The sequence below is a fragment of the Pseudopodoces humilis genome, chromosome 18, assembly GCF_049639895.1.
Source record: "Pseudopodoces humilis isolate 2021_Gansu_Grassland_sample_001 chromosome 18, ASM4963989v1, whole genome shotgun sequence".
Classification (NCBI taxonomy): domain Eukaryota; kingdom Metazoa; phylum Chordata; class Aves; order Passeriformes; family Paridae; genus Pseudopodoces; species Pseudopodoces humilis.
This window is the reverse complement of record NC_142217.1, coordinates 4,040,777-4,067,121: the sequence shown is the minus strand read 5'-3', so window position 1 is coordinate 4,067,121 and position 26,345 is coordinate 4,040,777. Positions and strand designations below refer to the sequence as shown.

Sequence of the window (26,345 nt, the reverse complement as noted above, 5' to 3'; positions counted from 1 at the left end):
TCAGGACACAGCTTTACTTGCCTTCCTGGTTTAGTGTCCTGCACATCTTGTACAAAATGTGTTGATTTTGGGGTTCTCCACAGACATAAACTGACAGCAGTGCTCTGGTTTGAGGCGGGAGGTGTTTGTCTGACATGTCCTGAATCCACACACTGCACATGCACACTTAATGTTGAAACTCTTCCAACTCCAAGCCTGAGCCTAGACTCTGTCTTGGGAGGGATGCCAGAAGGCTGGGGTCTGTGCAAGCCAGGGTGATCTTGGGGCTGCATGAAGTTCCACAGACCCAAAAAGGAGGGACTTACATGGAAGGGGTGTTTTGTTTGCTCCAGGAGCTGTAAATGGCAGCTTGAATCAGTCAGTATCTGCTGCCAGCAGGGAGAGTGCCAGCCCCAGCTCTGTGGTGGACTACCAGGTGGGCAGATTTTTGGGACTACCTGGGCAGGGAGTGAGTGGCTTCATAAACATGTCACAGCCACTGGAGTCTTGCAATTGCAGCACAGGGAGTTTTGGGGGGCAGGGTTTGGAAGGAGTTTGGCCCCAGCATTGGATGCATGGGAACAGCAGAAAACCTCCACCGTGCAGCAGGCAGAGCACCAGGGCTCCCCCCGGCTCCCAGCAGACCTTTCCAAAAGTTTTTATTCTTTTTCTGATGATTGGATGTGGGATATTTTCATGCCTGCAAGAGATGCCACTGAGGGGCTGAGGTGGTGGAGGACAACCAAAAGGGACTGTAAACCCCCTGGTGTTTGAGGAACTTTGGGAGACTTTTGGAAAACTTGGTGGGAGCACCCTGGGCACTGGCAGGAGCCGGCCACCGCCAGGCCCTCAGCAGCACCAGCAGCTCTTCCCCAGCAATGTCACTATGATAAATGTTTGTCTTTTCCATCCAAGAGATACAGCAGAGCTGCTGCCAGCACCATGTCTCAGTGGAATTGGGGTTCGCACTGCCAGGAGTGTTACCGGCTCATGATTCACATCTTTACAGCAGCTTTGGAAGGAAAATGTGCTTCTTGCCAGTCAGACCTTCACGCACGTCAAGATGCCACAGTTTTTCCAGACTTTCCAAAGGAAGCCACAGCCAAATGAGACATTCCTTCTCTTCTTCCAGCTTTCTTGGAACAATCTTCTTTGATTAGTGAGTGAGACAGATAGTTGGAAAGAAAGACAGACAGACAGGCTGGGAATAGGGTTATAACGAGTGGTTTGCATGAGCCCTAGTCGCCAGTGGGAGGGTACCTCCATCCACCCCTCGCTGGGTGGCTGCTGAGAGCCCCTGCTGTACACTGTGGTCCCCAACTCCTTTGTCTTCCTCCATGGTCCCCAGTCCCTGCCCTCCTCTATGGTACTCCACTCCTGCCCTCCTCCATGGTCCCCAAATCCCTGCCCTCCTCCATGGTCCCCAACCCCTTTGTCCTCCTCCATGGTCCCCAGGCCTCTATCCTCCATAGTCCCAACCTGGTGTCCTCCCCCATGGAGAAGGACAAACCCCTCACTTTCCTCCATGGTTCCTGACCCCCTGGCCTCTACTGGGATGCCAATTCCCCTGTCCTCCTCCATGCTCCTCCTCTATGCTTCTCCATGCTCCTCAGCATCTCCTGAGGCAGCTGGGATCTGTGTCACCAGGGAGGATCACACTGCCCTGAGGCACAAAGCAAAGGAGTTGAGGTTCGCTTTGCCTGTTGTACCTAAGGCACAAGGAGACAGTTTGGAAAAGCAGCCAAATGAGTCAGGCATGGCTGTCAGGTCCTGTGCAAGGGACAGAGGCCAAAGCTGGGGTGCAGGGAAGGAGATGGGAGCTCCTGCCTTGCTCCCTGCAGCTGCACCCCCTCAGTCCCAGCGCTGTCTCCCACAGCAGGAAGAGAAACAAAACAAGCATCTCCAGGGAGTGTGTTTGAAAAATACCAGGTTTTATTAGACAGGCTGATGTTCAAGCTGACAGTTTTATCCCAATGCACATAATCACGGGCATCTACAGGGCCTGTGTCCCACCTCCCTCCCACAAAGCTCTTGGGCAAGATGTTCACTCCCCAAATTCTGGGGGCATTGAGGTTTCTCAGCAGAATGAATATGTCTCCCTGCTCCCCATTTTTCCACTCCCAAATTCCCAGAGGTCTCCTAAGAAAACTCAGTGGGAACTGGGCTGGGAACTGCAATCCTCTTGGGACTGACAGCCACTTGGATCCTTGGGAGAGGAGGGACCTCAGTGGCAGCACCTTCCTGAGGCAGCACGCAGCTGGGTCAGCGTGTGGCACAGGGAGCAGGGAACAGGCCACCGATGCCATGGTGGAAGGAGAACCCCAATCAACCAGGGGAAAAGGGTTTTGGCTGTCATGGGAGAGCCCCATCCAGCACACAGGCACCAGGGCTTTGCACACTTTGCAGGTGCTGCAGGGCAGAGGAAGGGAGGAGAGGAGGCGATGAGGACTGGAAAATAAAGCAAGATAAAAGGAAACCAGAGAAAGGGTGGGGACAACAATGGGAGTGGCCTGAGAGCAGAGTAACAGTGCCTTCAAGGTCAATACTCCTTGTGGGACAGGGGGCCTTTCCCTGGGTACATCATGGGCTTTAGGGGGATGGAGGAACGAGGAAAGTGATGGTGCAATACAGTGCTTGCAAACAGAAATGTTTAAAGGCCTTTGCTTTCTGTGACAGTGACACACAGTGTGACAGCAGGAACAGTGACAACATCAGCCAGTTTCTGTTGGTGATTCTATTCCATTAGCTCTTTAAAAACAATGCAGACCAGTCCAACAGAGGAGAGCGAACGACAGATGGAGAGGAAAACTGTTGAGCAATGGGATCATGGAAAGAAAGAAGGAATGACAGTGGAGGGGCAGCAGCACTGGGGAAGGTTTGAGACCTCACAGTACTCACAAGCACATCCCTTCTCTCCTGCTGCTCTCTCTGACACTGCTTGCCTTCTCTTGCACCTCTGCTCCCTCTGCACTGCAGGCAAAATCCCTCTTCCTTAACCACGCCCTGCCTTGTGCTTGGACGTAGATTTCAGTCTCAGCTTCATTAGTTTAAATGTCAAGCCCTACCTTGAAGCAGAGCCAGGAACATTCAAATCCCTGCAGTAGCATCCCCTCAAACTCACCTGGACTCAAGGGGACCTCTTCATTGCAGTGCCTGGGGAACAAGGAGCTCTCCCAGGCCTCCAGCCATAGCTCACATCATGTTGCAAATGTGGAGATGCCCTTCACACCCTCCCCATCACAACACAGCCTTCATTTCCCAGCTTTCTCTTTCCCACTTTCATTCCTTTTGCCTTTTTCTTGCTTTAGCCAGCACTTCCATGTCCTCTTGCTTCTGTTAAAGTTAAGTCCCTTTTCTCCAGAGGTTCCTGGAGAGCAGCACTTGCTGTGGGTGTTTGGCAGGAGGAAGGACTTTCAGCAGGTCCCTGGTGGGCTTGAAGGTGCCGGTTTTCCATCCAGGATAGCATCAATCTCCTGGCTGGTTTGGGCTCAGCTTGGCAGACAGAAATGCTGTCCACGAGGACCAAGTTTCAAGGTCAGCTGTCCATGGGGAACCTCACCCTGCTCGGGTGCTTCCAAAGCAATACTCCTTCAGGACTGAGCACCGATGCTCAGAGACAAGCCAACAAATGGCTAAAAAGGGAGGAGTTTGGAAAGCAAGCCCCAGAAACCTGCCTGGACTGTCCTGGGGAGGACAGATCAGCAGGTGGGCAAAAGGGATGTGACCTTTTTAACTTCACAGCTAATGATCCCCCTTTCTTGCCTCCCTCCACAGAGCACAAAAACACGGAGGGCTGACTGAGAAAAGTGCAACATGGACTTGAACAGAGGCAAACTGCCAAACCCTCACCCTTGGAGCCCTGCTGATCCACAGACAAGACTTGCTAGCATGGGTTTTGAGGTTAATGACACACATAGGCATGAAGTGCCTTCTTCTGTACTGGTCCAGGGAAGGAAACCTTGCTCACATCTCCTTGTGGGACCATCTCATTTGGGTTACTGGCCCTCCTCCTCCAGCACAGCTCAGCCAGTGCTGGCTGCTCCTTTCCACCCCATTTCTTCCTCTGCCATGGACTTGCAAATCCCATCACGGCTGCCTGTCTGGAGCTACAAATGCCCCTGCAAATGCTCCTTCTTAAGTCAAACACCCACATGAAGGCTGCAGAAGATCAACTGAGCTGTCAAGTGAAAACAGAACTCACCAGGTGACCTAGAGGTCTTGGAAATAAAAACAAGATCAATATTTGCTGAGATTTGTAGCAGGTTCATGCCTGAAAACAACAGCTGGGACATGGCCTCTCTTTCCTTGACCAATGCTCCTGGTGATGCCTGGGTTAGTGTGTCACTGCTCTCCCCTGTGCTCTCACGCCGTGCCCTTGTTCTCACTCCCTCATGGCTTTGGGGATGTAGAGGCTGAAATTCCTCTTCACCTTGTCACCAGTGGAAAAGCAGCTGCAGTCCTGCCCATGCATTGCTCATACTTACAGCTTAAACATTGCCTTCTACTTGAAAGAACAAAGATAAAATGTCAGGAATTCACAGTTTTTATTCTCTTCCTTATGCCCACCCATCTTCCCCTGCCATCGATGTCAATGACTCAAAGTCTGCATCGTACGGTAGCCTTTGCCAGCACGGCACTCAAAGGGTTAACAAACCACGGCTTCTTGGACAGATAAGACATAAGCTCATTCACCAGTAGGAACACGTGGACAGTTGGGTTGTGGATCACCTTAGGGTTTCCTGTAGCGATTCTTTGGGGTTTCGCCACAGCCAGTGACGTCGCAGGAAAGGACATTGGGCTTCTTCCCCAGGCCGATGCTTCCCAAGAGATCGGGAAGCTCACGGGTGATGGCCTTCTCGATCTTCTCTAGGAAACACCCTCCCATGTAGGAACACTGCTGAGATAGCAGCTTAAAACTGGTGATGGGGTTGATGCCAAAGAAGTCCTTGTAAGCCTCACGGTTGGGGAGGTCAAATTTGCTGACATTGGTCTTTGCCAGAATGGACTTAAAGATAAAGAACCTGTCAGGATCTTCCACAATGTCCCTGAACACCAGTTCTCCATCGCTAAAGAAGGTCATTTTGTCTTTGTAGGTCTGTAGATAGCGATCGACCAGCAGGGCGTGGATGCGCACCCGGATGGCGTGCTGGCGGATGAAGGCAATCTTGTTTTCCATCCTGTTCTCAATCACCTGGTTGAGATCTTCCAGGAGCGATATCTCTTCTTTGAGGAACAGGTCTCTGTGGGTTTCTGGATGGTAGTCATGGGGCCAGAAGGAGCTAACGTACACCCTGGGCGGCTCTGTGACGTTGATGAGAGGAGCCAGGCTCCAGAACAAGGCGCCGTAGACTCTCATCAGCTCCTGGGTAGCCAGGCTGTCAGCTTTGTTCAGGATGATTCGGATCTGAGACTCACGGCCCTTCAGCTGACGAAACAGCATCTCCAGCTCCAAGCCCACATCCAGCTTCGTGGGGTCAAAGACAACAAAGATGAGGTCGGCTCTGTCAATGAACCACTGGCACACGTCATTGAATGGGTAACCTTGAGGAAAGGAAAGAGGGAAATCCAATGCAGGATGAGTCCCTTCATCAAGGGATTGATAAAGCATGAGCCTGCTGTGCCTCAATCCCCATTTGGGCTGCATGGGTTGTGAGGCACAGCGGACTTCCCCTGTAGCCTAGGACCTCTTTCTCACATGCTAAAGACACTTTGGAGCTTCTTGGCACAAAAAGCCATCCCTGGGTGTCTGGGCCTGTGACTGCCTGTCTCTCTCACCCTTATCTCCAGACCTTCCTCCTCCCTGATGCTGACCACAGGTTCCTGCTGTTCCTGTGAGCAGATACCGAATCACAGGATCAGAGAATCTTTATAATTGGGAAAGTCCTCTAAGATGACTGAGTCCAACCATTCCCCCAGCACTGCCACGGCCACCAGTAAACCATGTCCCCAGGTGCCACATCCATAGATCTTTTAATTCCCCCCAAGGGATGGTGACTCCACCACTGTCCTGGGCAGCCTGTGTTGTTTCAGGGCTCTTCTCCATTGTGCTTCAGCCACCTTTGTCACCTCAGATCATCATGGCATCTTTTTCTGAGGTCCCTTAGATGAACCAAATGATCCCCTACCTCTTTCTTGCTGCTTGCGGTTTTCAATGATGCCCGGCGTGTCCACGAAGGTGACTCGCTCCAGCAGTTTGTGGGGGACCTCAATGCCTATCAGCTTCTCCAAGAAGTTCTGCCCAAACTTCTCCAGGGGCGAGAAGGAGCGGGCGCTGTCAGCAGCCATCACAATGCCCTCAATGGTCTTCAGCTTGGGGCCGTGCATGATGACGGTAAACTCAGAGGTGGTGGGTTCTGCTCCTGTGCAGCAATGAGAGGAGCAGCAGAGGTGTGAAATCCATGCCAGGCTATGGACAGGACAGGGCTGGCCTGAGACTGGGAGTGTTGGGAGCATTGCACGCTTCTCAAGAGATGCAGGGGCAAGGCAAGCAGCAAGAAATTCCTGCCCAGACTTCCTGGGAATATGTCAGTGGGGTTGTTTTCTGTGGGGACTGGTTTCTCTGGAAGTGGCCTGATTGCACAAGGTGTCATGGAGAACGATCTCCTGGGAGCCCTCATTACCACAGCACTGATCTGGCCATGGACATCTGCCCTCAGCAGTGAGATGACATCCGTGGGAGCAGGGAGGAAGGAAGGGGAATGGCTTTTCTCCTGGGAGGGTGAAATAGCTGGCTGCATGTGAGGAGGGATGGGGAGAGGAGAAAGGTGAGTTGCCCTTTTGACATGACTGCTGCTCACAGGGTCAGGGTTGGGAGCTGTGAGCCCTGTGCTGCAGGATGAGGATGTTGTGGGAGCGATGCTCTCCTCCACCTGTGGAAGGGTGGACAGGCTGTGACGGGGAACCTCTCCCTCCACATGGCAGTGCAACCAGGTGGCACGGAGCAGATCCCACCCACCCTGCTGTAACGAGGGATCACGGGTCAAAGACACACGGCTAGGAATTGCTGACTGCACGGATGAGGAAATGCAGATGCCGGCACCCCCTCGGCAAAGCAGTGAGTGTGGTACCTGTGTAGAGCTGGTAGGGAGTGTTGTCCAGCCCCAGGAGGTAGTTTATCATGGAGGATTTGCCGACGCTCCACGGTCCCAGGAATAGCACCATAGGCTTGGAAGTGATCTCCCCATCTGCGGAGAGGGGAAATAACAAGAGGAAGTGAAGGAACAATAGCCGTCGCCGCCGTGCGATTAACTCCCGGCTGTAACGAGCATCCCATGTGAGCGGCGCGGTGATGCTGCCGGGGAAACAGCCGCCCTTCGGGGGCCACCAGCCATTCGCCAGCCAAGGAGCGCCCCGCCGGCTGCGGGAGCGGAACAGCCCCGTGCTCTGCGGCACAGCCCACCTCGCTACCCGACCTTCTCCGAGCTTTAGCCCTTCTTAGACTACGGAGGACTGGAAGGTCTCTTAAGCCTTGTCTGTGGTTTGTTTGTGGTTGAGGCGGGTGAGTTCGGGGCTGTTTGCGGGGTGGGGGTGTTGTTTGAAGGCAGCCGCCGCAAAGCACGGGACGTGCCAAGGAGGAGGCCGTGCCGCAGCCTCGTGCAGAGGGAGCTGCCGTGGGTTCGGGAGCAGCGCTGCGGCGCAAAGCGCGGTGCGAGCCTCGAGCCAGCCGCCTGCAAGCCTTTCCGCCATGCCCTCGCAGGGACCTACCCCCGGGCCGTGCCTCCCGACCGAGCAGGAGCTCACTGCCTGGGTGTGAGGCTCCAGCTGGATGTGGGGAGGGCAAACAGCCCCGCTTTGGGCTTGGGGAAAGGCAAGAGGAGAGTGAATTATAGTCCCCATCCTGCATTCTTCAGGTCACACAGTTTTCTCCATGAGGATAGTGCGCTGTCCCCATGCCATGCCATCAGTCCAGGAGTGCAGAGGTCCCTGGACACACGCAGCCAGCGCCCCCAGGAGCAATCCCTGCTCAAACAGGGCTCATGCAATCAGCTTGTGCTCACGCTGCTCGATCCCCCCAGCCCCCAGGACCCCAGGTAGGCAGCCAGAGGAGCCCAGGGCCTAATGCCAGCCCTCAAGCTGTGCCCAGAACACACAGGAGCCTGTGAGTCCAAAACAGAAGAATAAACAGGACAAAAATAGAAATAAAACTGGGTGAGTTCCCCTTGTTAAAATCCAACCCTATCATATGCTCAGGGTGGGAGAGGGTCCATCCCATTGTTGCTAGCAGGAGTTCAGCCAGGGGATAGATGACTTCAGAAGAGCTGGGAGCTGCTGTCTGAGCTGGAGCAGAGCCTTTCCCCATGGCCCAAAGCAAGGAGATGCCCTGGGCAAGCTGTGCTGGAGCCAGCAGCTTTCCAGCAGGCCAGGGATCCATCTCCAAGTTGGGGGAAGCCCCAGAGCCCCCATGGATGCTGAGCTCCTGCCCCCGAGGGTGCTGGAGGGCACTGCATGGCAGCTTCACGCTGAACCCATCTGGCCATGGGAGCAGGGGCTGGGGAGAACATTCCAGCCTCCTCCTGCTGTATCTGCCCATCACAGGCTCACCATGTCACCTCTGGGGAAGGGAATGGGCTGGGGGCATCTCTCCATGAGGCACTGCTGCCTCCAGCCCAGGCACAGCTCAGGCCTCCCTACAAAGCAGCACCTCTGAAGCAGGGGATGCATGGCTCTTCCTGCACCCTACTCCCTGCCTGGCAGCTTCAGGAATCCAGCCTTGTCTTCTCACATGGGACCAAAACAAGTGTTGAAACCTTGGACTCTCATTATTAATCATTCCTCTGCCGCTCTGTCGCCGCTGCTCTGCTCTCTTGCCAGCTTTAATTAGGTTATGGATGGTTGTTATTATTACTATTATCCCTGTGATGTTGTGCCAGAGGTTTGGGGTGGGTCCCCCTGTGCTCTTTCATAACACATCCCTGGCCAGGTGTGACTGTGTGAATGTGGGCACCTGTGAGCTCCGTCTCTGCTGCACATCTCCCTCTCTGCTCCACGGAGCCAAAGTGGGTAGCGACATGGGCAGCCCCCCTGCCTGGTCACCCACAGCCCCTCGAGCACCTCTCTACCCTCCATGGGCTGGGTGGGCAGTGCCAGGCACTTGGAACTCTGCAGGAAGCGCAGCAGCCGCAAGGATGTGAGCCCGGGTGTGGATTCCCTGCTGCTTACCCAGAGGCTGGGAGAGAGGGAGCATCTCCCACCCGGGAGGGTGCTGGCCTGGCACCTGTCCCCGCTATGTCCCCGTGTCTGTCAGCAGCAATTTGGGTCAGCTTGATGGTCCTGACAGCGGAAAAGAACCGGAGCTCGCCAGCGGCCGGGCGGGGATGGCGGCAGCTCCATCACAGCGGCTCTCTCCAGCCACCCTGTGGCTGCTCGCTTCCAGCTCAAGCTCGGACGAGCCTCAAGCTCATCCCTCTGCAGAGTCTGGCTCTGCTTGGGCCGCTCAGCTCTGGACATAGGAGCAGTTTGGATGCCCAAGTAGTTTTCTTTCCTAGGACAGTGGCTTTCTGTGAGGTTTTGCCATGTGGCAGTGCCAGATTGCCCTTGGTTGGAAGCACTGCTGCTCTGGGGTGGAGAAGGGACAACTTAGAGCCCCTTCCAGTGATTAAAGGACATCCAAGAGAGCTGGAGAGGGACTTTGGATGAGGGTCTGAAATGACAAGGCACAGGGGAATGGTCCCAGTGACCCCTGAGAGAGGGCAGGGTTAGATGGGATTTAGGAAGAAATTCTTCCCTGTGAGAGTGGTGAGGCCTTGGTGCAGGGAGTCCAGAGAAGCTGTGGCTGCTCCTGGATCCCTGGAAGTGTCCAAGGCCAGGTTGGATGGGGCTTGGAGCAGCCTGGGATAGTGGATGGGACTGGGTAGGCTTTAAGGTCGTTTCCAACCCAAATCATTCCATGATTCTATGATTAATCCTGGGCAGGGCCTTATCCCCTCTTGTCCTCTATCCCAGCAGACATGCCTGGTGTGGTCTCTCCCCCACGTGCAAGTCTGTCCTGAGGATGCTGAGCAAAGCAGAGGACCTAACAAAACCTCCTTCCTCTCCTGCTTGCAACTGAGCCATGGGCACCAAGGTCTTCTTTGTCCTCAAGCCACCCAGGAAGGCTGGAACACCTGGAGAGACTCCCAGCATCACCCAGACTTCTGTCCCATTCCTGTGCCACAAACACCGGCCACATGCCCATGGCACAGATCCAGCAGGACTTGGAGGGCACCCCTTGCTCCCAAAGCTTCCAAATCCATGAGTATCCTCACAGCATGTGTGCCCACAGAGGGAGGGATGAGCCCACGAGGCTGCAGATGGCCTGTGCCTCCCCCATGTGCCCCCCGTGCCTGCACCCACCCTGGCAGCACGTGTGCGAGTGCCTGAAGCCGAGATGAGATAAGACAGCTATTGGAATATGCTATAAATACCCACAGCCTTCTCCAGTGCTGGCACGGCAGGAGCCAGAGGCTCTCCAGGCACCGGCAGGGCTCTGCTGTGGCTGTGTCCAAAGGAGCCTGGTTTGGCAGGGTCTGGCAGCGTGGCCGTGGGGCAGGACAGGAGGGACAGAAGATGGGATTTCCCTGCAGGAACACTGTTCCCGTGGCTGAGACCAGGCCCAGGGGAAGGGCTGGGTGTTGGCTGGCATTTCTTGGACTGTCTCCCATCTCCTGATCCTCTGGGGGGACCTGGCAGCACACCCTGAGCAGGATAGGCAGGGAGAGGAGCCAGCTCAGGCTTCTGAGGGGGTTGAGGCTGCTGGGCAGGGGCCAGCCCGTGTCACTGGGACAGCTGCTGTGGGATCAAGGGTGGACATTCAGGAAAGTTTCTGCACGTAGGAAAGTGAAGGGTGGGAAGAGATCCCCTGTATAGGATGAGCTATCAGCTGGGCTCCTCCAGTTCATGCTGTGGGTGAGAGATCAACCAAAAGGTCCAACTCATATAATCATGGAATTGTTTAGGTTGGAAAAGCCTTCTAAGATCACCAATTCTAAATGTTCCTACAGCACTGCCAAGGCTACCACTAACTCACGTCCTCAACTGCCTTTTAAATCCCCCCAGGATTAGGGACTCCACCACTGCCCTGGGTAGCTGTGCCAGGGCCTGACAGCTCTTTCTCTAAAGCAATGTTCCCAATATCCAGTCCAAGCTTCCTCAGGTGAAATTTGAGGCCATTTCTTCTTGTCCTGTCCCTTGTTCCGTGGGAGCAGGCTGAGCCCCTACCTGCCTCCACCCTCCTGTCAGGGAGTTGAGAGTGAGAAGGTTCCTCCTGAACCTCTTTTTCTCCAGACTGAGCCCCCCATCTCCCTCAGCTGCTCTTCTAGGACTACCAGAAACGCCTTTGAACCCTGGCCAGAGGAATATACTGCCTCTCAGTCTTAAACCGAGAGGGAAAGGTGTCAGCGCCTGGGCGAGGTGAGGATTGGAGGGAAGGACGGGCTGTCGGGACACACAGAGTCAGGCTGGGACAGGTAGGGCTGTAGAAGGGCTGGGGACACTGTCCGGGTGGGGATGGTGAGTACCAGCCCTGCTCGGTGCTGGGCAGCGTGGCTGCGGGAAGCCGGGGGCAGCGCAGAGCGGAGGCAGTGCCGGCAGCATGCAGGGAGCAGGCGGCGATACCAACCTGTGGCCGAGGAGCCCAGGGTGCGTCCGGGGTAAGCTGTTAGCGAGGGACACGGGGAGAGAGAAAAGGAACCGTGAGTCCGAGGAGGGATGCGACAGCCCGGGTGTGGTCCACGACAAGGATGGAACTGATGGCCACATTCCCAACTGGAGACGAGGAGTTACAGCCTGGGAGCGACCTGCAGCTCCCAGGACAAGCACTGAACCCCTGTCTGCCCTGCAGGGCGGGGATGTGGCTCGGGGTGCCCTGCATCCCAAGCCCTGCTCTGCAGGGCTGTTGCCTTCCCTGGCATCACCCACCGAGCACACGGAGCCCAACAAGCCAGGGTTAGACAGCCACCAACCCAGCAAATGTCCTGACAACCCCAGTGACAGGGTCACCTGGACCCAGCCCCTGTGGCTTGTGATGGCATCTGGGAGGTCATTCCCTACACAGGGACACTTGCTAATTAGCATACATCAGTAATTAGGGTCACCAGCATGCACCACAACTTGGTGTGACCTCACAGCAAGCTTCCTATGGCTGGACTGGGAGAATCCCTCACCCTCAGCCAGGGATAGTCCCTCCAAGCACAGAGTTGGACCCAGCCAGAGCATGTCTGCATCCACGTGGGATGGCAGAGCAGAGAGGCAGGAGGGTGGCAGGCAGGGAGAAGGAAATGGCATCTGCCAGGCTTAAGCAGAGGGTGTGTGGGAGCTTTCTGAGATGCACCCTGACAAGTCAGAATTGATGGTGACAGCCACAGCTCCCACAGGACTCCAGGGGAGTTTTCATATGTTGTGGGGGGCAGAGGAACTCTTTGGGTTACGCTGCAGTGAATGGAGCCGATGGGAAGGGAGACAAAATGGAAGGCTGCCATGTAATGGAGGGGCCAAGGTGCTTGCCACAGCACCCCTCTATATTGGTTTACACCTCCAAAGGTCACACATATTCCATGACAGGCCTGCCCCAAAGCTCTCCCAGCTGTCCTGCTCCTCCCAGCCAGCTGAACCGGCCACTCTGTGCCCTCCAGCCTCCCCCCACCACGGAGAGGGGGCACAGGGGGGAGCTGGGAGCACCTCCCAGCCTGCAGGGACACCACTGACGGAATGAACCTGCTCAGGACAGGGGCACTGTGCAGGGGAAGTGTTGAGAAGGCTCCCTAAGCTCCACTGTGTCCTCACCTGCCCTCCAAGGTCAAGAGAGTTCCCTGGGCCAACCCTGTAACTAATGTGCAAGTTTCTCTGATTACACTGCTAATGAGGGACTGGGAAAAGCTGGATGTGTGGGTATGAAAGGCAAACTGCTGAGCTGTATGTTTCCAGATAGTGTTGTGTGTGCCAGGGTGTGGCTGGGCTGTCAGAGATCACTCAAGAAGTTCGGTGTCCATAGAAATTTTTTGGAGGGGAGCACGGCCAGGGTGTCTCACAGCTGAGACAAGGACTGGAGGCAGTGCAGCATCCCCATGCCCTTCCCTGGGGGCCAGGAGGGGACTGTGGGTGGCCAGCCCCAGGGTCACAGCACCATGAGGGTGCCCTGTTGGGCACAGTGGGGTGTGCTGGGACCTGACCTGGGGACTGTCAGTCTGAGGGGTGGCTGTTCCTCACAGTGAGGTGGAATAAACCATGGAGCGTTGAGCTGAGGCCAGGAGGAACACCAGGACCTGCTGTCTGAGGTGAGTCCTGCTCAGGAGCTGGGTTTGAGAGAGGCTGGGAAAACACCAGGGTTAATGGTTGTTTCCTCAGAAGCTGAGAGGGAGGAAGCCAGCAGGAGCCTGGGGAACACTTAAACACTTGTTTCCTCCCAAAAAGGGAGCAGGGAGGTGGTTGCTTGGGCATGGGATGGATTAAGGGTAGGGAAGAACATCCTGAGGGCTGGAAACTGAGGCTGGGATCTGCATCCTCTGGCTGTGAACACCAAAGTGGGGCCCACCAGCTCCCCCTGTAACCCCAAACATCCTCCTAAACTGTGTTCCAAGTTGAATTGACAATAAACATCACCAATACAGACCAGAGCAGCTTGGAGAGGAAGTTGGGGTGTTGCCAGGGGATAGGCCAGCAACCATGGGGTGACAATCAGGACATGCTGTTGTGACTCTCAGTTACCCTCCCACAGGGTAACTTCCCTCTGCTCCCCACTGGCTCTACACTGGAGAAGGCCTGGTTGGGTAGGGAGATGTCCAAGCCTGCTTACAGAATGTCTGACCCAGACTTAGGAGCTGCAGGGAGGATGCCTGGAAAGCAGGAGTTCTGCTCCTCAGGGATGTGCCCCAGTAGGTTGCCCAGCTGAGAGCGGGGCCTGTGTGCTGGTGGAGCAAGGCCAGCTGTAAAAGAAAGATTTGTGGGGAGGGTGTATCCCGGTCCTACCTCACTGGGAGGGAGGGCATAGACACCTGGGGAGACAGGCAGAGCTGCAGGACAAGGAGGACAACTTCAGGACCCTGGCAGGAGGCTGACACGGGCACAAAGTCCTGGGACACTGGCAGCAGGGACTCCAGCATGCCCTGGATGCTCAGGAGACATCTGGCCCTGGCTCCTGTGCTTGAATAGATACTCAGAGGAGAATTGCTCCAGTGAACAAGGAAGTCGGACTTGGGTTTGAGCCATCTGTAGTTGGAAAATGAGGCTGCTTGTGTTTCTTGGCTCTTCCTGTATCTTGTGAGCATCTTGGGACAGGGCTGCACTTTCCTCTTCCGGAGGGACACATGTGTGACCTGGCTCAGCCCCCACCATGCCAGGGACCACAGGGACCTGCTCACCCCATCCCGTGCGTCTGAGATTGCCAAGGGCTGGAAACTCCAGCTCTCAGGATGAGTGAAGGCTGTGGAGCTTGAGGAATACCCTGCCCACATGGCTGTGCCCTGCACCCAGCAGGAAGGATGCCAGCTCCAGCCACCCCCAGGAAGCTCATCCCCAGCCTTGAGAGGTCCTGAGCTTCCTTGCCAAGCCTGTTTCATTGGGCCGTGATCTCTGCTTGGCAGGGGTACAGGGCATTGATGCTGAGCAGGTGGGAGACCCGAGGCAGGCAGGGCTCAGTGCTCAGCCCACACAGATGGCCCTGACAGCAGATGGGCTGAGGCAGAGGCAGGAATTCCTACTGCTGGGTTCACTAGGGCATGGCCTCTAAGCCTGTGTGTTCATGGACTCCCTGGGAAGCTGCAAAGGAAGACACACTATCCGAGGCTGTCCATGATCTGCTCTCTGTGCTGTTATCTCCATCCCAAGGACCTGGTGGTGTTGGAGACCCCAACACCCGTGGCATTACCTGTGATCTCGTGCTGCCTCAGCTCATTGTATCTGTAGGAGTGTTCCAGGGGCTTGATGGAGGAGTGGTAGATCTTCCTCAGCCGCTGCAATACTCCTGGGGGGAAAAGCATGTGGGCAGGTGAGAGGCAAACCCCACAAAGCTGGGTGACACCCTCCTGCAGGTCCTGAGGGTGGCCCAGCCATGGACCAAGGGACTTGGCTTACAGCTGAAATCTTGGCCAAACTGATCCCAGTCAAACATTTTGCCCAGAGGGGTTGTGATTTCCCCATGCCTGGAAGTGTCCAAGGCCAGGCTGGACAGGGCTTGGAGCAACCTGGTTTGTGGAAGGTGTCCTGCTCATGGCAGAGCAGTGGGATGAGAGGTCTTGACCACCTCTCCCAGTCCAAGCTGTTCTAGGATTTTATGTCTCTCCTCTGCTAATGTTTCCCATTGGGCACTGTCCCCATCTGTTTCCAGCAGCTGATGGGAGGAGCATTCTTCCTAAGTGATCTTTAGCACTCAACACCCACAATCCCAAAAAGCTTTCCACCATGGTGCCAGGGCCCCCTGACATTGGCCCTGAGCTGCTTGCTAGGAAAAAGGAGGAGCTCTTTCCACAGTATCTCTTATCACTGCTTTTCCAGCCCAAACTGCCAAAGGGGCCAGCAGCAGCAAACCTTAGAGTAGCAAAACCCAGTATATAATTGGAATAAAAATCCAATCCAACCCTTTTTTACAAATTGTTCCAGGTTTCTTCAAGCAGGGATGTGCCTGATTCACCATCTGCATCTTCCAGCCTCCATACCCTCCTAATTCTTGTATGCCATCGGGGATGTCATTAAAATGCCTAAAGTATGTTAACCCAAGAACAGCCAAAGGGCTGTTACTGAAGATCTGGCATTACTAGACCTGCAAGAAGCAAGGTTAAAATCAGAACACAAGAGAAGGAAAATCCTGTCCATGTTCTCAGTGCAGGGCACGCATGGCCTCCTCACCTGAGACATCATCGGCAGGTTTCTCCTCATTCAGCTTGAGGGTGTTCTCCAAGTGCGACCGGTCACGCTTGGTCGGCTCGCTGGCATCTTCAACCTCTTCTGGAAGAGGAAACAAGGGGACCTGTTACTGCTGGAGGGGGAACCCACACAGGAGCTCACACAAGCGACTGCCAGGGAGAGGGCATGGGGAGCACACACACCCCGAGCCTGCGGGCACGCCATGCCCACGGCAGCCGCTGTCACCCTTGGCATGCCACGTGCTTTCCCTTTAGCTCAGGCTCCTGGAGGCTGCCAGGGCTGTGGCTGCTTGGAGAAGCGTCATGGGCAACTGCTTGGCTCCAAGGAGGGGGTGGCTGCTCGCAGGGAATGCAAAGGATGTGCCTGGAAGGGGCTCCCAGGGTTGGGATGCAGAACGAGCACACACGGCAGCTGCTGCCCAACGGGGCCCTGGTGCTTCCCCCGGCAGCTGCAGGGCTCAGCCTTGGGTGCAGGCTTTGTGCTGCTGCCTCTCTGTCTGCCCACTCCCCCAAAAAATCTGCACGGGGAGCTGGAGAGGTGGGTGCCAAGGCTGGGGCTGTCTCTGGCTCTTGGGGGACAGCCTGACCCATCGTGGCTGCTCCGCCTTTGCCAGTGGGGCTGTTCCCTCCCAGCTCTCCCACCTCTGTCTCCATATTCCCTCTGCACAGTGCCCTGTCCCCTCCCTCACCACTCTGTGCCAGGCGTGGGGAGCACGAGGCAGCTGCCTCCACTGGGGAAGGCACCCCAGTGTCCCCAAAACCAGGAGACAGAGGTGTCCTTGCCATGGAGGTGCTGGAACACCAGGAGCTTCCAAGAGCTGTTTGATATGGAGAGCTGGGTTTGAGCTTTAGCAGGGGTTTGGGGACAGGTCTGGGGCCACCAGGATCAAGCAGGGCACCATAAGCCCTGAGACTGTGTTGAGCATCTACTGAGTGTTGGGCTGGGGAAAACCTTTTGACTTGCCAAGTGAACACACAGAGACCAAACTGGGTTTTGGGAGGCTTTTTGAGCGGGGACATTACAGATGAAAACAACAAAAAATACTAATCTGGGTCCAAAGGTCACTGCCCAACCTGTGGGCCAAAGTCTACAAATATTTCTAGGAAATCATGATGGGGGGTGCCCCTTTCCCCTAGTTAGGCTTTCAATGATTGAGTGGGGCTGGTGCCTCAGCAGCTCATTGGCCTGGATTAGTTCTTCACACCTTCTCTATGAGCCAAGAACTGGTGGAGAGAAGCCCCACAATCCTAGGAGCCCCACTATCCTAGGAGCATCCTACCTCTGCACAAGCCGAGGGCCCGGAGGTCTCTGTGGGTGGGTGGTGGATAAAGAGTCTTTAAGAGATCTGCGAGTGCTGAAAGGGGACTGGAGGTCAAAAACTTTATCCATGTTCACATCCCTGAGGAGAAATCATGGACTTGGAGTGGAGAGAGGGCAACATCAATCAGTTTTGGTACCACTGGGATGAGTGCCCGTGTGACGAGCATCCTGCTGCAGCCTCGCTGCCCACGGCCCAGCGCTGTTAGGGATGGGCGGGGAAGCACAAGCGTTAGGAGAGGGCCATGCACTAGGCGAGGTTTAACGTGCCAAGCTCAGCTCCGCCGGGTTGATGGGGGGTCACCCTCGCCGCTACAGCACACCCACAAGAAAAGACTCCAACCTATCTGGCTGTGCCGGGTCTCGGCGGCAGCTGGGGGGGTGCTGGGGACCTCTGATCCTGCCAGTGGGGTCTTGTCTGCAGGGGGGTCTGCTGCTGCTGGAGGGTCACCCACTGCTGTTGGTGGGTCTTCTGTTACTGGTGGGTCATCTTTTGCTGGTGGATCTTCCACCACTAGTGGGTTTTCCACTGCTGTTGGTGGGTCTTCTGCTGCTGGCGGATCTTCTGCTGGTGGTGGGTCTTCTGCTGCATCCCCACAGGGTGGGTGATGGCAACTGGCAGGGCCATCCTTGGCTTCTCCTGTGCCAGCAGCTGCTGGTTTGCTGTTGCTCTTTTTGTTGGAAGTGCCAGCTGCTTGCTTGTCATTCTCTTCAGCTTCATTCTCTGGCCTGTCACCATCTTCATCAGACTCTTTCTCCTCCTCAGACTCTCCCTCTTCAGACTCTTCCTTGCCTCCATCTATCTCCCCGTGTTCACCTTCCTCAGATTCTCCTTGCTCGTCATCTTCCTCTGAGCTCTGCTCATCCCTTTCCTCCTCTCCCTCAGGAGCAGATGCTGCTCTTGGCTCCTCTGTTTGTTCTTCCCCAGGCTGTCCTTCCTCCTCAGAGCCGGGCTCCTCATCCTCCTGGGCATGGATATCCTCTTGTGTGTCAGGCCCATGGTTCCCTCCTTGATGAGCTGCCATGAAATCCTCCCCTGAGCTCTGTTCTTCCTGGCCCTGGTCCTCTGGCTGGCTGGCCCCTGGCCCCTGGCCCCTGCTCAGGCCACCTGCCTGCTCTTTCTCCCCCTCTCCACGTCCCTCCTCGGTGACACCAGGCAAGGAGGCATTGGCAGTGTCACTGTCTTGCTCCTCCTCAGGGCTGCCATCAGTTGCTTTCTCCTCCAGCCGGGGCTCCATGCCTGGCGGGGGGCTCTCAGCAGCACCATCACCATGGCCCGTGCCGGGGGCGCGCGGCTCTAAACGATGAGAACAGCTCAGTCAGTGCTGGCACACGGGCACCAGGGCACTCACCAGGGCTCTGAGGGACGAGTTGTGGCTGGTACCAAGAGGTTTGAACTCTTCCCTAATCTTGCTCCAGCTCCAGCTCAATTTTCTGTCCCTGTCACAAGAAGTTGGGTGCAAAGATGTGTTTGTGGGGGGCAAAGCAGAACTGGCAGGGGCTCTATGGCTTCACCAGCCCTGGCTGCCTGGCACTGGGGCTGCTGCCCGCCCCAAAGCACTGCAGGAAGGTGGTAAAGCTGCCCTAAAACTGGGGAAAGGAGTAAAAATGGAAAATTTTGAGGGGCTGTAGGCACTTGGCAGGTTAAAAGGGTCTTTCCCCAGCCCTGATTCAAGAGAGAATCACACCAGCCAAGGTGGGCGGTGAAGTGAGGGGGAGGAGGAGGAAGGGGCTTCCTGACATGAGGGGCTGCCTGGCATGGGGTCCTGCTTCCACAGGCATGACCTAACCCTGGCCACAGGGCTCGGGAGCTATTTATTGTGAGTGTCCCTTCACTAGGAAGGCATGTGCCACGCCGTGCTGCTGCTGGGGACACAATGAGTGTGTTCTGTGGCCCAGGAGAGCCCATCCGTATTTTCCATAGGCTCCAACTGCAATTTAACATCGGTCAGCGAGTGCCAAAAATAAAAGATCACGGCTATACTGTCTCTGTTACAAACAGTTGCTGCTAGTCTAAATAATCCCCCCAAACATCTCATGCCAGGGGAGCGTTTCAGAGGAAAATAATTCCTTTGTACTCCAGCTGGCAAGCAGATGCCAAGCAGGAAAAAAGGCCACCTCCACCCAGGCTTGCAGGAGGAGAGCGGGCAAGGCCAGTCCTCTGTCCTGGCTCCTGCGCTGTGTCCGTGCAGGATCCACAGGGCTGTGCCCAGCAGGACCTTGGCAAAGCTGGAGCTCTCTGGGCTTGGCCACAGGGCCTGTGGTGACCGAGCACAAGAGGAGTTGGGCTGGGGTCAGCGCAGTGCCAGCCCCAGACCCCTCAGCCCAGTTGGCCAGGGATGCTGGGGGGGTGTTTTTGTCTCCATGGCACTGGGGCTGGTGGGGCTGTGAGCTGGGATCAGGTCGCACTGGGAGGCTTGTACCATGCCAGCAGCGGGCACTGGGAAGGACAGGCTGCCCCCCAGCCTGTCATCGCTCCCAGTGGCTCTTGGTTCCCCGGCACAGCGGAGCTGCAGCCGCTGCCACAGCCCCTCACCCTGCCCAAACCGGATGCACAGGTCACCCTTGCTCTGCCCTCCCTGTCCTCTGCTGGCACACAGCTCACAGGTGCCTCCAGCTCAACTCCCAGATGGAGGAGTTGACCCCCTCCCTTCCACCCTGGTCCTTCAGGTCACCTTCCTGCAAGACCCCTGGGACCCTGCAGGAGCCTCTTGAATGAGAATATCTATATTTGACCTGCAAAGCCCTGAGTGGCTGGGGCCAGCATGGCCCTGCCTGGCCCTGGTGGCCTGGGAACCAGCCTGAGTCAATAGAGGATCCCCTCGGCTGATGGGAACATGAATATTCTCAGTTTGGCCCCAAAATAGCTGGTGACCTGGAGGGCTGGCAGAGGAGTGAGGGTCAAAGCAGAGGAGGGCAGGACCAAGCAGAGGAGACCCTGAGAGTCCTCAGGACTTTGTCTGGGGTCTGTATGAACCCTCTGACCCAGAGGGACCATCACCCACCATGGCCAGGCCATGCCAGCACCCACCACGATCCATCCCTCGAGGAAAAAGAGAAATATCCCGCAGGTGCTCAGATGGGGATGTCCCTGCTGGCGTGCTGCTCACGGGCTTTATTTCCTGTGACCTTCAAGGTGTCACATAAAGCCCCTGTCCCTTCTCCACCTCCTTCTCCCTGTTTCCCCTACATGGTCTCCCGATCCATGGTGAATTGTGCTGACCTGCACATGGCCGGCCGATGAGTGCAAAATGGGCCGAAGGTTACGGGCTTAACACCCTCCGGAGGCTAAAAATACGGCACGGCAACTGTACGGGGGAGCGGCAGGAGCAGCCCCGGTGCAGCCCCCGGTGCCGCTGGCCCCATCCCCTCGCCCCGCTGCCAGCCAAGGGTGACGTCCGCACCTGGGGGCCCTCGTGGGCTCCGGGAGGGGACAGCCACGGTGTAAAGTGACACCGGGGCTCCCCGTGTTCACACCTTGCATTGTGCCAAGCAGATGGGTGGCATCGGAGAGGAGACCTCGCCCTTTTCACCTCGGGGACTTGACCTCCCTGCGGGTCCCTGGCTCGCATTGCCCCTGCCACCTCTTTCTTATGCTGGGACTTTTATGAGCTTTTTCAGGGTTTTTTTTTTCATTTTTTCAGGTGGTGACAGCGGGGATGGAGACCCCATGGAGCAGGTTCTGGGTGCCACAGGATGCCGTGGCCGATATGCACCCAGGTCTGTGCGGGAAGGAGAGGCATGGCCGAACATCACAGTGTCCCTTCCATCCCTGCACGGGGATGGACAGAACAGCAACGACCTGACAACAAAACGGGTCCTCCAGGAGGACGGTGAGAAGGGACAGATGGGCACAGGTGGCCCTGGAGGGACGCTCTCCCCCTCCAGCAGAAATCGGAGCCCTGAGCGTGGGGCCGGCGGTGGCAGGGCTGCGGGGATGGCTTTTCACACGCCCCCTTCCCCTGCCCAGATCCCAATCCCTGCTTCCCTGGGGGTATTATCCACTGGCTCCTGCAAGTCCGGTGCTCCCTGTATCCTCCCAGGCCAGGTCTCGTCAGGACATTGTATCCTAAATATCCAAACCTGCCTTTATTCTGGCAAAGCCCTTTAAAACCTCTCAGAAATTGACTGGACACAAAGAAGCTGTCAGGAAGTTCCTGGGATTTTCCAGTTGGACCTGTTGCAAACCCCACCATTCCTGTGAGACCCATTTTCATGGTGATGTCCCTTCCCTCCAGGCTCTGTGGGGTCCCCATGGCCTTTGCTCAGGGCCATCCCCCCAGTGCTCCTCCAGCTCGTGGCCCTGCCAGCCCAGGACTCAGAGCAGGGGGGAGCCCGGCTTCAGCTCCAGCTTGGGGTCAGCTGGGCCAACACCTTCAGAGGGAAGTGTCCCACAAGGGTTCAAGGAGCCCAGAGGACACAAGCACAAGGATGGGACTGAGGATGGGGTTGGCTCTTCAGACCCTTGTGCACCCCAAAACCCAGGATGCTCAGATACATCATCACATCCCAGAAGCTTCATGATCCCAAAACACCATCATATAACAAATATATTCCTGGTTTTCAATGCAGAGAGAAGTCTAGGAAACAGTTTTGTCAAACTAACTTGACCTCATTTGTAGAGAAAATTTTAAGTTTAATTAAAAAAAGTTATGAAGTGATTTGTTTTCTATAAATGGTTGGATAGAACCTTATGGTATTTTTATTAATATATGGTAAAGAAACCTCACCAGGATCTACCAAATGGATTAAAACCAGGCTTGGAGCTTTCTAAATAGAGATGAAAATAGGGAATCACTGCTGCAGGGTGTTTCTTCCACTGTCTTCCCACTCTTAAGGCCTTTAAGGAACCCTGAACCCTGACCTGTAGAAGACATGAAGATGAGGAAGGTGGGAGATGAAGCACCTGCTGCTTCCTGACTGAGGAGATCTGGGTCCATGAGTGAGCAGATGGCCAGGAAATGTCAGGTATTTTGGCACAGGCAGATGTCTCACTGTATGTCGAGGAACATCCACCTGCAGTGTCCCTTGCAGCTTGGGGGAATTCTGAGGGACCAAAGGGACATGTGGCATGGCTGGGGCTGGAAGAGCCCCTTCTTCCAGATGACGGATGTCCAAGAGGTCCCACTGTTCTTCTACCCTGGCCAGCAGCCATGGGAGGCTTCACCAACCCACCCCAGGGACGTTCCATGAGGGACATCCTCTGTTCGTTCAGGGCAAGACTTCCTGGCTCCACATCCCTCCTTGGGTCATCCCAAGCATCCCTGATCACCCAGTCACCCCTTGGACTTGCCAGCCTGGATTCTAATGCCTGATGTCCCACAAGATCCTCAGATCCATGGGAATGTTGGGGCAGAATCTGCCTGGCCATGCTGAGCGGGAGGACACAGCCCTGGGGTCTGACCTGGCAGCACTGGGGACACCAGCACATGGACAGGGCCACACAGCTCCATAGCCAGAGCTGTGTGACCCCAAGGGTCGAGCCACGTGTCCAGCTGGCACTGGGGCCATGCTGCCACTGCCAACACCCCATCCTGGCTCGGGGTGCCTGTCCAGAGCCTCCCCTGCCCCTGCTGCAGCCTCTACCAGCACAGGAGCTCACGGCTCCCTCCAGCTCTCACTTACAAGGGAAATGTCCCCATAGGCTGGAAATAGCTCAGTGGAGTCCTGCACAGCCTGGGGGTGCTGCTATTCCTGCAGAGCTCAGGGAATAGGCAATTCCAGAAGCAACCTGGTCACTCTGACCCAATGGCCAGGTTGGGATTTCACCAGTTCAGTGAGTGGAACACAGTGGGAGCATGGCAAGAGTGTTGTCCTTGGGCATGGCACAGCCCTCCCAGCCTGGTACCACCCCACAGAGACCTGCTGGTACCTCTGTGCCATGCACAAGCCAGGTCTCCTGGCCTTCCTGCCCAGCTGGATGTCACCTACACACCAGGACAAGGATGGCTGATGGAGAGGTTGTCACAGCAGAGCCAGCCTGGCTGGCACCTGCCTTGCTTTGCTCAGCCAACACCTTGGGAATAAGAAAGGGCATCCACAGGGACCAGGGTCTCCTCAGGGTGAGGCACCAGGGGTGTGACAGGGATGTAGGTGGCACAAGCACCCAAGGCATCTGAGGCACCCCAAGCCCCTTGTGTCACACACACCCCATGGCAGTGGTGTCACACACACCCCATGGCAGTGATGCCCGTGGCTATGCTGGTGCTGGAGGGTGGTATGAGTCCAGTGAGGTGTCACAGGGACACAGAGGTCCCCACCTCTGCGGAGGCTGGTTACTGGGAGGACCATTGGCCTGGGATGGCCAGGGTGGCGTGTCCCCATGGCTGCTGTGCCCAGGGCCCTGAACCCACACAAGGTGTCACAGTCCCACTCCCAAGATGTTCTGACCTGGGAGGTGGAGCCCACCCTAAAGTGACACATTCCAAGGTGACACATCCTGGGTGATGGGGAACACCCCAAGATGTCACGAGAACATGGAGATGGAGCTCATCCTGAGGTGACACCTTCCACGATGAGGCAGGACGAGGACTCCTAGAAGCTGAGGGTGGCACAGACCCCTCCTGGTGACAGCAGGAGGGGTCTGTGCCAGCCCTGCAGTGCCTTGCAGGCGGACACCACTGTGCCAGGGCTTTCCCCAAGTCCTCTCCCAGCTCAGAGGTGGTGATGGCATGGCCCTCCCACTCAAATCCATGATGGCTGCAGGGCCAAGGGATCCCAGGGCAAAGCTGCTGAGCAGTGTCTGGGCACTGCCCTGCCAGCATCCCCATGGCCCGTTGCTGGTGGCCACAGGGGTCACCAGGCTGGAAAGGATGACTGGGCTCTGCCTGAGGCGTGAGTGTGTTCCCCTGGGCAGGAGCAGATGGAGTATTGGGAGAATGTCCTCACCATGAGCCCCACAGTGGGTGCTGGTCCCTGCCAGGCTCCTGGCACCCCCAGGGAGCTTCGCCAGCCACGGCCACGTGTGCAATGAGCTGCCTTGGCTGGGGCTGTAAGAGCGCAGGCGCAGGGCAATTCCCACCCACAACCATGGGAACGGTGGCAGGGTCCTGGCAGCCCCAGGTGCCACTAAATCCAAATGACCACGCCTTGCCATGATGTTCCTGGTTCTCCACTGGACTTTCACCCCTTCTCTTCCCATGGACACCTGCAGTGCTACAGCCCCATGGGATCCCCACAGCCCCACAGGCACCAACAGGGGTTGAGTGGGAAGACATGTCCCAAAAATGATAAAAAACAATGATAAATTTATCAAAAATTATAAAAACAAGACACTCCCCAAGACACTTCCTGCACCCCAAAGGAGCTTGGTCTGAGAGTTCAGCTTGGTGCCAAAGGAAAAGCAAAACCTTCCTGAAAATCCCACTGGTCTCTGAGGAGCAGAAGCATGGGCAGGAGACATGCCACTGCTTAGAGCTTTTCAGGAAACCTACAGTAATGGGGTGAAATATGGGACAGTCAATAAACAGGTGGGGATTTGGGGGACCCCTCAGAGCTGGCCCTGGGGCTGCCAGACCCCCACGTGCCTCCTGGCCCCAGAGCCTCCTCTGAGATGGGGAATCCCAGTGCTGCGCCATGCCAGCCTCAGCCAAACCAAGACATGGGCTGGTGGTCATCCACCACGGAGACAAACTTCTGATGTCCCACGAGGCCACCAGCCCCGCTCGGAGCGACACCAGCCACCAGCCGTGCCCGCAGAACAACTTCCCACCCCTCTCCACAGACTGCACCCGCAGCCCCATGGAGGTCACCGTGACTCTGTCGGGGTGTGTCACCGGCCCCCAAACCCATTCATTCCCGAGAATGGCCCAAGATGCCCTTAAAAGGCCAAAACTCGGCGGGGCCGGGGGTGCCGGGCGCTGGCAGGCGGCAGCTGCGGGTGCCCGCGCGGGGCCGCGGCGGCTCGGGCGGGGGGGGGGGGGGGCGGGGGGGGCGGCCGGGCCACAGTGTCCCCTTACACGGCTGTTTCCATACTTAGCCGCCCCCCTCCCGGCCCGCGCGGCCGCCGGAGCCCGGCCAGGCAAGAGAACCAGCCCAAATTAACTCAAGGGCAAGCAAGGGTACCAGCGATGCCGCCGCGCCGGGGACACCCGGCCGGGCAGCGGGGTGCGAAGTGGGGATGGGACGGTCCGGGAAAAGGGATCCGGGGTCCTCAGAGATCTCCAGCTCCATGGCACCTCCACCCCCACACCCTCACAATCCGAAATGAAGCCACCACGGCAGCCACAGGTGACACTGCCCTAAGGAATGTCAGCGGTAGCACGGCCCATGTGCCCAACGTGACTCTGTAAGAGGGACCCCAGTCTGCACCTCCCGCCATCCCCTCCTGTCCACAGCCCCCCAACACGTTTCCCTACACATTTTGGGGTGATTCTGCAGCCTTGAAAAAGCTCCTGGGGAGCCCGGACCGCTGTACCCCTGCGACCCTGTCCTGCTCCGGGGCTCGCTGGGCGCCCCAGAGCCTCCCCTGCACTCTCAGTCCCACAGGCACCTACAATTCTCTCTGCAGCCCTGCAGGATCCCCCACAGACACCCACACACCGACAGGTACATGCAGCCCTACAGGCACCCAGAGTCCCAAGGGTGCTCACAGCCCCACAGGCACCCCCAGCCAACAGGCACCCGTGGCCCCACAGGCACCCACTGCCCCATAGGCACCTACTGCCCCACGGACATCCACAGCCCTCTGGGCACCTGCAGCCCTACAGGGATCCCACAGCCCCTTGGGGCTCCCACAGCCCTGTAGGAACCCACAGCCCCACAGGCACCTGCAGCCCCGTGGAGACACCCAGCTCTGAGGGGACCCCCAGCCCCATGGGGACCTGCCAGCCCCGTGGGGTTACCACAGTCCAAAGGACACCCATAACCCCATAGGGACCCCATAAGCCTGGGCACTCCCAGCCCTAGAGGCAGTCTCGCAGAGTCCCCAGAGCCCCAAGGGCACCCCCAGCCCTGTGGGGACCCCATAGCCCTGCCAGCACCCCCATCCCCCGGGGTGCCCCCATCCCCCGGGAGCCCCAGCCCGCCGAGCGGCCGTACCTGCGGTGCCGAGGAGCAGGAGCGAGGCCACGCAGCAGCAGAGCAGGTTGAGGCCCTTCATGGTGGCTGCCAGGAGCTCCCTGCCTCTCGCTGCCTCTATTTATACGGCGTCGGCGCGGGGCAGGGCAGGCAGGGCAGGCAGGGCAGGCAGCTGCCCGCACAGATGCTGCTGCTGC

At 57.0% G+C, this 26,345-nt stretch overlaps 1 protein-coding gene across 4 annotated transcripts; it reads right to left on the bottom strand.

The window, feature by feature from the left end:
* Nucleotides 1–4,504: 4,504 nt before the first annotated feature.
* On the bottom strand, nucleotides 4,505–26,297 carry SRL (sarcalumenin). 4 transcript variants are annotated; one of them, XM_088063968.1, is made up of 8 exons: nucleotides 26,170–26,287; nucleotides 17,474–18,427; nucleotides 15,796–15,891; nucleotides 14,819–14,914; nucleotides 11,576–11,611; nucleotides 7,047–7,163; nucleotides 6,105–6,338; nucleotides 4,505–5,520 (listed from the first exon to the last, which is right to left on the bottom strand). In XM_088063968.1, exons 1-8 carry the CDS (start codon nucleotides 26,228–26,230, stop codon nucleotides 4,709–4,711), a joined length of 2,406 nt encoding a protein of 801 aa, XP_087920094.1. In that variant the 5' UTR covers nucleotides 26,231–26,287; the 3' UTR covers nucleotides 4,505–4,708. The 4 variants fall into 4 exon arrangements, with proteins under 4 accessions (XP_087920094.1, XP_014108210.2, XP_005522875.1 ...); XM_014252735.2 differs by having other exon boundaries at nucleotides 15,796–15,894; nucleotides 26,170–26,286; XM_005522818.3 differs by lacking the exon at nucleotides 17,474–18,427 and having other exon boundaries at nucleotides 15,796–15,894; nucleotides 26,170–26,297.
* Between the last annotated feature and the right edge of the window lie 48 nt (nucleotides 26,298–26,345).

What these genes read in the sequence shown, in the direction of transcription:
- SRL (XM_014252735.2), bottom strand. Translation starts at nt 26,230, where the DNA reads ATGAAGGGCCTCAACCTGCTCTGCTGCTGCGTGGCCTCGCTCCTGCTC. An exon ending in GACCCGGCACAGCCAGATAG is followed by an intron (nt 15,895 to 17,473) that starts GTTGGAGTCTTT and finishes TTCCTCTTCCAG; the next exon opens with AAGAGGTTGAAGATGCCAGC. An exon ending in CCTGGGCTCCTCGGCCACAG is followed by an intron (nt 7,164 to 11,575) that starts GTTGGTATCGCC and finishes CCCTCTCCGCAG; the next exon opens with ATGGGGAGATCACTTCCAAG.